At 47.2% G+C, this 11743-nt stretch overlaps 2 protein-coding genes across 9 annotated transcripts in view; one reads left to right on the top strand and one right to left on the bottom strand.

Annotated features, from left to right (window-relative positions):
• Positions 1–958: 958 nt before the first annotated feature.
• On the top strand, positions 959–7275 carry rad52 (RAD52 homolog, DNA repair protein). Of its 3 annotated transcripts, none has more exons than XM_061772574.1 (10): positions 962–1442; positions 1562–1663; positions 2016–2148; positions 2245–2312; positions 3264–3382; positions 3455–3530; positions 3637–3836; positions 4934–5088; positions 6881–7057; positions 7134–7275. In XM_061772574.1, the coding sequence occupies exons 1-10, from the start codon at positions 1392–1394 to the stop codon at positions 7193–7195; spliced, it is 1143 nt and encodes a 380-aa protein (XP_061628558.1). In that variant the 5' UTR covers positions 962–1391; the 3' UTR covers positions 7196–7275. The 3 variants fall into 3 exon arrangements, with proteins under 3 accessions (XP_061628560.1, XP_061628558.1, XP_061628559.1); XM_061772575.1 differs by having other exon boundaries at positions 967–1442; positions 2055–2148; XM_061772576.1 differs by lacking the exons at positions 2016–2148; positions 2245–2312 and having other exon boundaries at positions 959–1442.
• A 310-nt stretch (positions 7276–7585) lies between these two features.
• LOC133477627 (serine/threonine-protein kinase WNK1-like) overlaps positions 7586–11743 on the bottom strand; it is a 36599-nt gene continuing 32441 nt past the window's right edge. For all 6 annotated transcript variants that reach the window (XM_061772567.1, XM_061772566.1, XM_061772572.1 and 3 more), the window contains one exon: positions 7586–11394. In XM_061772567.1, coding sequence (XP_061628551.1) covers positions 11017–11394 — 378 coding nt within the window. In that variant the 3' untranslated portion in view covers positions 7586–11016. The remainder of the gene's footprint in view (positions 11395–11743) is intronic.

Below are 11743 nucleotides of genomic sequence, written 5' to 3'. Positions count from 1 at the left end.
CCCCCGAACGTCAGCACCAAGGGCGTGGGACGCGGCGAGAGCGGCGCTAGCTGCGGGACGAGCGGCATCTGCGTGACGGGGGGCGCCGCCCGCGACAGGGCGTCCTCCAGCTCGACGCTCAGGACGATGGTGCTCCCGAAGCGGAGCAGAGCCGGCTGGCGGACGGACGGACGGCTCCTTACCTTACGCCCGACGATAACAACGAGACTCAAAAAAATTGATCAGAATCAACAGAAATATGAAAACACAGTATTCATTTATTCGCAACAGGCTGTTCTGGTCATTGTGTCGCATTTCTCTTGGCTGTCGTGCTTCCATTACGTGTATGTTTAAAAAAAAAATAAAAAATGTGTCGAATCAGATTTGAGTCTCTATGTGTAGCCCTGTCAATCTAATCTGCCCAGGGCCTTCGAAAAACAATGGGACTGATTCTCAAACTCAGAAACATGTGCAGCATTGATAGGTTCTGTACTAGTGACCCGATAGCGGCGGCATTTAAGGGGTGGATTCGTGTAGTTAAAGCAGGCGCAGGTACAAAATGTTCGCCCCGACGACGTTCCTGATCTTGCCGCTCAATCAGACCCTCAATCATCAACTACGCGAAACGATTCATCGATTATCAAGTGACAGTAGTTGCCGATTAACGGATTTACTGTTGCACCTCTTGAAAGCGCCGCATAATCTGTCGCACAGGGCTCGAAGCTCGGTGTAATACACTTTTCCAGTAGTCTTGAACGCACCACATCAGTCAGAACAGTATAACGAAGTCGTAGAATTTAGAAATTAGCTTCAAAATTTCTCTACAAAAATTCACATGCAATAATTCCACAATGCCGGCAATTGTCCAGACTTATTTTGACGACGTAAAACCCTGGCGATGAACTTAGCTTTCCGATATACTTGAACGCACCCCAAACCCTTCTGGGTTGTCTGAGCGGGAAGTTGGATTGTCGAGCTAAAATTGAACAAAAACCAAATTTAACGAACACGGCGGTGAATAGTATAGAATAGTACGTTAGTGCGTTCTAGGGGACTTCGTTCCATACGCGGCAATCTTACAAATGTTGTAGGAAGCTTTAAATGGTACACAAGTCAAATTCTTGCGTCGCTTCTTCGCCCACTTTTGTTAGTCATTGTTGGCTCGGTGTTGCCTCCTGTGGCCGTCGAGGGGACCTTTAACTTCTCGTAGAGTGTAGTTGTGTTATTCGGTGCGTTTCCCCTGTCTGCCGCAGAGGGCAGTCGTGAACTGTTCGCTGCGTATCAAGACGAAGCCCATGACAAACCGAAGAAGACGTCGCGGCGCTCTTCAATTTGAAAAATGTCGTTTTTTTGACCTGTAGCTTCACTCTTTCGAATTCGGCTTTTGTTGTTGTTGTTGTTGCGCTTTTAAAATGTCCAACATTTCCGAGGAGAGGAACGCTTCTCCCAAGCGCTTCGGCCAGGTACAAATAACGAGACGCGACAGTTTCTCCTTCCAAACTTGCATATCGCCATGCAGCAAATCCTGACTTATTTGTACGGTATGACGGTATGACGGTATTCTGTCTTTGTCCCACGCCAGTGTGCTTACACAGCCGAAGAGCAGCAGGCCGTTCACAGTGCACTGCGACAGAAGCTGGGGCCAGAATTCATCAGTAGCAGACTGGCTGGCGGAGGACAGAAGGCGAGTTTTGCAGCTTGGAAACCACTTTTCACGTAAAACCGAGACGTCTCCAAAGGTCAAGAATTGTAGGACAGAGCTCAAGAATCGCCATAGAGCTTGGATTGCATTTTGCCTCCGATCATACTCTTCGGAAATATGCGGCGCACGATATCGCACTCTATCACAAAAAGACAAATAGCCTCCACCGGCATTGGCCAACAATCGAGGACAGACAGATACTTTATTCATCCCACGGAGGAAATTAAATTTCACCCATATAAAGGGAATTTAGTGGGAGGTCTCTGGACGGCCTCAGAGACCCAACAGTTTGTATAAACGCTGTTAAAAGGTTTTCCCTTTTCCCCGAATGCAGGAGTGCCGAATAGCACATTTGACCATTTCATCGTTGCAGGTGTGCTACATCGAGGGCCACCGTGTGATCAGTCTGGCCAACGAGATGTTTGGATACAACGGCTGGTCTCACTCCATCTCGCGGCAGAACGTCGGTACTGTACGCCTCGGTCCCCGGCTGTTGCCATAGTAACACGTTTGCCAGCGTGCTCTGTATCCGGACCGACACGGCCTCGTGTTTGCTTTCCTAGACTTCGTGGACCTGGTCGACGGGCGGTTTTATGTCGGCGTCAGCGCTTTCGTCAAAGTGCAGCTGAAGGTGGGCAATCAAATGCAAATAGTCGGTCGTGTTGGGAATCACTCCCTGTTCCGATACGGTGAGTTTGTCCCATCCTTTGCCGACACGTTTTGGGAAAGAAGAAAAACGGCGCCGTACGGTACCGCGTACAATAATGAGCCTTTATCGACTCCTTCCGCTTCTGTGTCGTACGTGCCGTCGAAGTTCTACACGCGCATCTCACTCCTGTTTTTCCATCTTCAAATGAACTGACATCATCCGCTTCTGCTCAGCACCGATTGTCAACCAAAAGACATTGGAAATCTGAAACGCCAAAACTTTTCCTCTCGCTGCGAGGTAACCGCGTGAGCTGAGGCTCGGCGGGTGTCGCGAAGCTCGCTGCCGTCATGCCGTTCCAGTTTTCGCTTCGGACGCAAATACAAAAAAGAAAGTCAAGCAAGCGGCAGCTGGTAACTCCAAAAACTCCTGCTTATAATTCAAGGTCCCACCGTCCGCTCGGAAGCCCAAAGGTCTCCATTTATGACTGAGCTCAACCTGATGTATCGAGTACTTTCAAAACAACTAGAGCTGCAGCTCAGAGAGGCAAGGCAGCGGAAGACCATTTCAAGATTGAAAATAATGGCACACATCTTAAAATGACCTCTAACGTTAGTGCACAGGCAGCCAGTGGAAGGAATTGGAGTTAGGCGCTCCAATTCTCTTAGGCGTTCCAGTCGAGAGGCGAGGAGCAGCAGCGTTTTGAGCCAACCGGAGACGTTCGAGGCGGGGCTGGCCGACTCCAAAATAAAGCGGGTCACGGTAATCGAGCGGGGGATGTGATGATTTTCCGTTCGACTGAGGATTGCACTGCATAGTTTGCTGCAATCCGAATCTCTCTGGGTTAGGGTCAGAGTAGGGAATGATTCCCAACGCAGCCATTGGTCCTGTGACGCTCATCATAAATGGATACGTCTGCATGTTGTTTTGTGCCAGGACGGAGCGTTCCACGAGGATGTGGGCTACGGCGTGAGCGAGGGGCTCAAGTCCAAGGCTTTGTCCCTGGAGAAAGCCAGGAAGGAGGCCGTCACCGACGGCATGAAGAGAGCGCTCAAGTAGCGGAAGATGACCATTCCAGTCGGTAGCTGTCGTTGCAGATTTTACTCCGGTTTTTTTTTCTTTTTAAGGTGCTTTGGGAACGCCCTCGGAAATTGCATCCTCGACAAAGCATACCTTCAGGCTATTAACAAGATCCCCAAGCAGGTCGGAAGATACTGACAGTCGTTCAAACAAAGAAAGAAAGAAAGAAAGAGAAAAAAAGTCCACCATTGCGTTCGGAATCCAATTCAATCTTTTTCCACACGCGCAGACGCCGCCCGCTTTCGATCCGGCCCGGACCAAGTGCTCGGAAAGCGAACCCTCCGTGGAGAAGGCTCGTTTCGACAGTCTGGTCCGCCGGGCTCGACCGGCGCCCGCCGTCGCGCCGCCCGAGCCTCGAATCGACAACTCGACGGACGAAACGCACGCTCCTCACGCTGGCGACGTCCAGAGTGAGGACGCGGGCTCAAGGTAAACGCGATCGCGTCCGTATGAAACAAAGACACAATTTCAAACAACGCTGCCAAGTGCATCATCGAGAGAGCTTTAGCATTAATATCTCCATGGAAAAAAAGAAAACGTTGGAATGAACTACGTCAAACTCGCCCGAGATGGAATGTAGTGATTTGTGCACAGTGATCGCTACACGCCCGTTGTTGCTAGTCGTGGTTGAGCGGAACAGCTTTTGCTCTGATCGACGGAAACATTCCGACATCATGGAGGGGCGGCGCGCTGGCCCTGTGAGGACAAATTTGATTCCCAAACAAAAATGGAGATTTCATAAGATTTAGCACAATGTCAAGCACTTTCTTACAGCTGCGTTTATTTTCTTCAAGTTCCGTCGCAATGATTGTAAGCCAATGCAACAGTTTGAACATCAGCACTGCGCTTAAAAGAACGATTTCAAGGCAGTGTAAATACTTTTGCCGCGCTGATAGAAACCAGACATTCACGCCACATACATAAAGGATTTTCTTAAAATTTATTGCGCACGCGTTAAATAATAATCCAAAAAACTAAATGAACGCCTGAAAGCAAACCTTTCTAAAAGATTCAAGCGGCACTGAAACTGGAATGTAAATTCGACGCACCACAGAGAAGAGTCATGTTATCGAGCCTGCCCAATTTCAAGGAACTAAAAAAACTTGGAAGAATAATCATCATCATCATCATAATAATAATAAACTCGCCACCTCTCAGCTCACAGACGCTGTGGGCGTGTCCAATGGATGCGCCAAATAGGGCGATCGCTTATACGACCTAAAATCACATCGGGAGGCTCAACTTCAAAACTGAATGGCTATTGTGGACTAGAAGCAAAGAAATAATAACACTTGGAGAATCGACGGGTTACGTCGGCCTTGTGAAGACATCGGCACGGCAACACAGAGGCGCGAAACCGATTGGACCGAGAAACCAAACCAAACGAAATGAAATATCCTCATTCGCGGACTGAAAGCAGTGCAGCCAAGAAAAACGCTCCCAAAAGAAGAGAAGAGAATAAATGAATCCAATTTTTGTTGAAAGAAATCTTCAAAGTGAGGTTGTGCTTCTGCTTGTTCTCCCAGACAGGCGGCGGCGGCGGCGGCGGCGGACACGTCGTCCGAGTCGCACACGGACCTCAAGCAGCTGCGCAAGCTGCGGCAACAGCAGCTGCAGCAGAAGTTCCGCAGGGAGATGGAGGCCAAGAGGCTGCAGCAGAAGCAGGACGACGTGGAAGGAGGTGACGGATTCAGCTGACCTTCTTTGTCGCGCCTACATTTTTGAACTAAACTTGAACAGCGGAACTCATTATTTGGAACTCGACACCAAGCGATTATGCTCAAGTATATTTCCCCCATCTATATTTAAGCCAACCTTCAATCTGTTTATTCGCTTTAAGATGCCATAAAATGGCACCAAAGCTCATTGGGCAGTAGCAATTGGTATCAAGGAAGTACAGGTATGTTGAAGTGAGACATCTCGACTAATAGATTAACGTCTCTGTCTGTCAGGGAGGGTGTAAGTTTAGCCAGGGTTGTTAGTGGAAGGTATGGAGAGTCTTTGCTAAATGTGCACAATTCTCATCTGTAGGACTTTTTTTATGGGTAATGTAAGACGAGTTTGAAATCATGAGAATGCTTTAAGATCATATTGTTTGGTACATTTACTGTTGAAACCTTTTCAGGGAGGTTGTCAATGAATGCAGCAGGGCTCTCTTGTCAGCAGTCCCTTTATTGTAATAAAGGACCTTCAAAAACTGCAGGAGGCAGTATTGTGCATTTAGCTTGTGCGGGCTCAGGCATGGGACCTTCAAATTGCCGGATTTAATGCCGCCAAATGCATTACAATATGCTAGAAAAGTTCATTTAGCTGTTCCATCGGAAAGTGAAACACGAGAGAAACTCTTTCGGGACTATTTCTTAGAATTCTAGCCATCCATCCATCCATCCATCCGCTTGATCCTCACAAGGGTCCCACGCGGGCGTGCCGGAGGCTATCTTCGGGCGAGAGGCGGGGTACACCCTCAACTGGTCGCCAGCCAATCGCAGGGCACATAGAAACAAACAAGCATTCGTCAACCTACCTCGCATGTTTTTGGGATGTGGGAGGAAACGCACGGCGGCACGGGGAGAACATGCAAACTTCACACAGGTGAGGCTGGATTTGAACCCCGGTCCTCAGAACTTTGAGGCAGATGTGCTAACCAGTCGCCCAACTGTGCCTGTAACTAGATATTCAATAATACAGAAAATGGATAGATGGATGCATGGATAGCTTACAGCTACCAAAGACCCACAATTCACCATATGAAGAAATGACTTTTTGGCCTTGGACCCCGAAACCGAATGTTTCCAACCTCCATACTTGACGGGGGGGGGGGGGGGGGGGGGGGGGGGGGGGGGGGGATGGTGTTGTTCTTTGGGTTATAAACTTTGATTTCTTTTTGTAATCCTCCAAACACGGCCGGTGGAGTCGATGCTGAAGAGCTCCACTTTGGTTTAGTATATAACCATTGCACTTTCTCCCAAGCCTTCCGCGAGTCGTTTACAGCAGGAACGTCCCGACGTTTTCCACCCGAGGGCCACATACATACATACAGTTCCATGAAAGGAACCCGCTTCGTCTCGGTTCGGAAACATACTAAAACCAATCCAACATCTGCGAAGCAGTTAAACGTATTCAAAGAGAAGGAATGGTGAAAATCGCAGCTTAGTGTTTTCAGTGTGATATCCGAATGAAAAAAAAATTGGATATCTTGGATCATTCAAATGTATTTAAACAAAATCATGTGACATATTTTTGTATATACACGTGCACTTTTAGTAAAAAGTGTAACATTTGTGTTGCAGTTTTAATTTGGGAAAAAAAACAACTGTTCTCTGTTCATTTGAACTTTTTTTTTAATAACCTTTTGATGTGGCCTAAGATGAGCCCATAAAAGGGCCTTCTTCAAACCATTCCGGGGCCGTCCGTCTTCTTCGTGAGTTGAGCTAGTTTTCAATCTTTCACGTCCGGCCTCTTGTCCTCCACAGACGATCCCGAACTCTGGAATTTCCCCCTGAATTTTGAGGAGTCGGACACCCCCGACAGGGAGCTCAGGCCGAGCACACCCAACAATCACAAGATGCTGACGCGCAGCAAGACCCCGCAAAGGAGCTCCGCCACTGTGCCTGTGCCTGAGCAGCAGCCGCCGCATCAGGACAGACCAGGTCTGCTCTAGCAGAAACACTGCATTTGCCTTAAGCCACGTACCGTACACCATCATTTGAGCCGTCCTCTTTCCAGTTGAAGCCTCGAGTCCATACCGAGCTGGGCGGTCCATGAAGAGACGCAGACTGGATACATGACGTTGACCTCCTTTATTTCGATTTATTTTAGTGTTTTATCTGAATCGTTGCTGTTACTTGTATAAAGGTTGTCAAGTTTTTGCCGTATTTCCTCACTTAATTCTCCACTATTTTTTGTACGTGTTCGAATGTGATTTAATTCGGAGCACAGCCACATCACCCGTGTACACTTGTGTAACTACGGTACTTGACTCAAATTAATGTTTACTTTAACTTTAGCTGTACAGGTTGTAGGCCACAATAGTAGTAGAATCCTAAGTTGTTGTTTTTTTTTTTTTTTTTTTACAAAAACCTGGCATTTGAAAAGGGGTGCGTTGACTTAATGCTTGAAATTTAATGGTGACTCAATTCATAGAAAATGTTCCAAATGCAAAGACATTTGACACTATGGGCAATTTAATTCATATTTTTAATTTGTTTTTACATTTTGTACAATGTGAAAAACATACACAAAACCAGACACCAAATCACAGAAGTCAATACAGAGAGTAGAATTGTCAGTAGCCTCACGTGTTGTTTTGAGGTCCTTTGCGGATCTTTTAGGTTTGTGCTGTACAGTGGCTGTCAGATTGAACACCAGTGAAGCTGGCATGCAGAAAACACAGTTATATACGCCGCTATTCAACTTGTGCCTGTGACATTGGCGGATGCGGATGAGGGGAAACCTGACCCCGAAAGGCAAACAATCCTAAGTAGCGTTCCCCTATCAAAAAACTGAAGTCGGTAACCCTCGTCGTCAGGCAAAGACTCCACGAACCCTCTGTCCCTATAAAACTTTGCATATTCTGCATTGCAGGAACTTATTTTTTTCTCTAGAGAAGTTTTAACTAGTCGTCCAAACTATGAGCGGGCCACTGGAGCGCCTCTGTGAAATGGGTTTCATGAGAAATCCACCCAAAAAAAAAGCCAGCCAAAAGCACAAGAATGAGCCAAGTCAAAGCAGAAAATAACCAGGAGAACATTTCCAACCTCTACATTGTTCGCGGTGCATTCACATTGCGTACGGGGCCGACTTGGGACGTGCAGGGAAAGCCGTTTGAGCGTTTATTCCAAATCCTTAAGGTCCATGTACTAGTACACTCTTGGTCCTGACTAGTAAAACGACTGTTTCCTATTAGGGCGTTAACCTCAGTCCTTACTAGGACGACAATTGCAGGTTACTAGTCAGGCAAAACAACACGTGTCTGTCTACTAGTAGTAAGTTGACCGCTTTGTCCTCACTACGAGGGCAGCTGCATGCGTCTAGTGAGGCAAATTTGTGCACTAATTGACAACTGGATGCTACTCGGACTACTAGTGACATGATAACATCTAGCTTATCACTAGTAGTACTGGTAGCACATGCAGATATCAACTAATGCACAGTTTTGCCCCACTAGTAACAAGTGGTCGCCCTATTAGTATGTCAAAGTTGTTCTACTAGTGTGCAGAAATGTCATGCAGCAGTTCTACTAGTGCGGTCAATTAGTAGGGGACAAAGAGCGTACAAGTGCATGGACCTTAAGATGGATATAAAAAAAAACAAAAAATGCTGTTTGCCAAGAAGCCATTTGAGTATTTAGTTGACATGCAGTAGTACTTGTAGTGCTCAGATGTCAACATTTTCGCCCCACTAGTAAAATGTCATTGTCCTACTAATGAAGACAAAGCTTGTACTAGTACATGGACCTGATGCTGGTTCTCAAGGATATCGTATTCATTTGAGCATCTATCCGATATCCAACTTAAGGTCATACTAGTAGTAGAAACAACATTGCCAGTAAGACAGTTGTTCTTCTAGTGCGTTGTATTGCCTTCCTAGTGAGGACAAAAAGCGTACTAGTACATGGCCCATTCGGAATAAATGCTGAAGCGGCTTTTTCCGTAAAACTTATCAACAGTAAGGATGCAAGGCACTAAAGTCTTCCTCACGTTTTGCGGGGTGCGTGTGCGTGCGTTCTCTAGTCACGGTGCATCACATGTAATAAAAAAAAAAAAAAAAAAAAGTAGCAGCTAGCCGCACATTAAACTACAGTATGTACAATCAAATAGAAAGCCAGAAGCTAAAAAGCTTGTTGGTTGGGCAGTCCGAGATAGAAGAGCTTCATATACAGCAGGATGAGAGAGTACATTGAGATAATAATAATAATAATAATAATAAACCCTGCAATTGCACTTTTTTATATTCCTTTAACTACATGTTGTTTAACAACCTTTTAATAATTACAGTGAGACAACATCAAAATCTGATGGTTGAATACAGGTCCATAAAGAACATTTTTGTTTATTAAATAGATGTGTACAAAAAAAAAAAAAACGACCACAGAAAACGAGGGAACCCCACTAAAGAACTGGCTAATCATCGCATACGCTGTCTGAAAACTACAAACCCAAACTATTTGACTTGAGAGTTTGGTGGTTTTTGCGAGGAACCGATGTGGGATTAGTTCAATTCAAGTGTAAACCAACAAATAGAAAATAAGAGAAAAAAACAACACCCGAGCCAGATCGTGATCGACAGCAGCATCGCCTCCATTTCGCGGTGCTCAACACCGAGATGCCTTTTGTGGTTTTTTTCCTCATAGTCGTTCGTATATTCAACGCGTGTAGAAAACACAAAATCACAATTGACACCAGACATAAATATGCCGAATATCTATGTACAAAAACGTCTTCAGGGAATAAGGCCACAGTTACAAAAAGAGGGGGGGGGGGGGCAGTTGCTTCTCTTCTCTTCTCTTCTCTTCTCTTCTCCTCTCTCGTTAATTATTGCATTGACTTCACCGTGTACACATATATATATATATTTTTTTTTTTTGCAAGCCGCCGTCACACTCCTGCTCAACTTACCAAGTCTTTCTACTTGCTCTCTCGCCGACACAACTTAACCTCGTACAAGCACGTCAATATTGACTTCGTCCCGCTTTTGGCTTGGAATGACAACAACTTGCAGTACGCTACTGACAAAAAAGGGTTAGGGACGTTGGGCTTTCCGGATGAACCTGAAAATGCCCTCGAACCATGACACGTTCACTTACTTTGGACTTTGCCTAAACTTCTGAATGTTTCAGTACCTTTTGGCAGAATTTGCTGGACTAGAATAAAGAGCTGAACTGCAAAACTTCACAACGGTTTCCAAGGGGATGTCCACTTCTATGCCTTTGTGTGACTTCCAGTCTCTTTTTCTCTCTGTTGCGACCTGCTGGTGACACTCGAAGCTTTAATCCACGACGCGCCCAATAAATTGCCACTCAAAGGCCATCAACTCCCGATAGTCTGGCAATGGCGTGACGTGACGTGACGTGAAAGAGGCCGCTGAGCTTATGGCGTCATCAGCAGGTTGCGACAGCGAGACTGGAGGAGTCGCAGAAAGGCACACGAGAGGACGTCCTTGGAAACGTATCGTTAAATTCATCGAGCGAAGCGAGTGTCGTCAGAAGGTTGAAACGGATGCGGAGAGACTGGACGAGTCCCAGAACATTTAGTAAAGAAAAGTGGATTGCAGTGCATTTTCGGCTCATCCTGAAATGTTGCCCGAAAGCCCAACATCCGGAACTTTTTGCGAGCGGCGCACGTCTGCCCTCGACGACAAGAAAACAAAGACATCTTTGGCTGACCGATCAGCTCATCACAGCTCAATTTCACAGCTAGCGGGCGGGCCGAGTGGACGCCGTGTGTGTGTGTGTGTGTTCGTGTATTGCACGCTCCCTCCGAAGGGGCCCGGCAGACTTCAATCTGCCCGAGAGGACGACATGTAGCAATCGTAAAAAAGAAAACTCAAGTGGGAAGAAAATAAGCAGGAGAGAGCTCGTTGTTCCGCGTGCGCTTCGAGCTGGACCGGGCTACGTGGGCCTTAAATTGGATCCTCTCTGGCTGACCGATTTCTGGTTGGCCGACGCGGTCGTCCCCATGTTGTACCCTTGGTGCGTGGGCACCGGGGGGGTCACGGGCGGCTGGTACTGGGCGGGATTGAGCATGCCGACCTGGCAGTTGCCCGTGGGTCCCGCCCACTGAGGGGCGCCGTACGGCGCCGAGGCGTACCCGAAGCCCGGGCCCAGGGAGCCTTTCCGAGGGCCCAACGGGACGGAGGGGTTGGCGGGGTTGGGGAGGTGAGCGCTGGCGGCGGGGCTACCGGCGGCGGTGCCGGGAGGCGCGGGGAGGGTCGGGCAGAGGTAGCCGGGAGCCGAGAACTTGCGACCCATGTTGGCGGGAGGGATTACCTGGAATGGAGAAGCAAGAAAATGTGATCAGAGAAAAGCAATAAAGGTTATTACCTCGCTACCATCTGGTGGGAATCTTGCGCTTCTTGCTAGCTTGACTTCATTCACGGTGTTTGTTTCGTCTCTTCTGGAATGCGCACCGTCAAAAGTGAAAGGAAAAGCTTTCCCGATGCAGCTAACTGATATAACGGCCCGTGTGGTCTACTTGTGTTGCCATTTGCCTCAAATGGGCCACTGGGCCTCATTCATGAATTTGAATCCGATCTGGCACAATATGTGCGGTACACAATGCGTACACACAAATAATGCAGGATCAGCTTTTGAAAAAAGGCCAAACATCTTTTACCCG

This window comes from Phyllopteryx taeniolatus, chromosome 5, assembly GCF_024500385.1.
Source record: "Phyllopteryx taeniolatus isolate TA_2022b chromosome 5, UOR_Ptae_1.2, whole genome shotgun sequence".
Lineage (NCBI taxonomy): Eukaryota > Metazoa > Chordata > Actinopteri > Syngnathiformes > Syngnathidae > Phyllopteryx > Phyllopteryx taeniolatus.
Note: the sequence above shows the minus strand (reverse complement) of the source record. Positions and strands in the feature narration are given on the sequence as shown.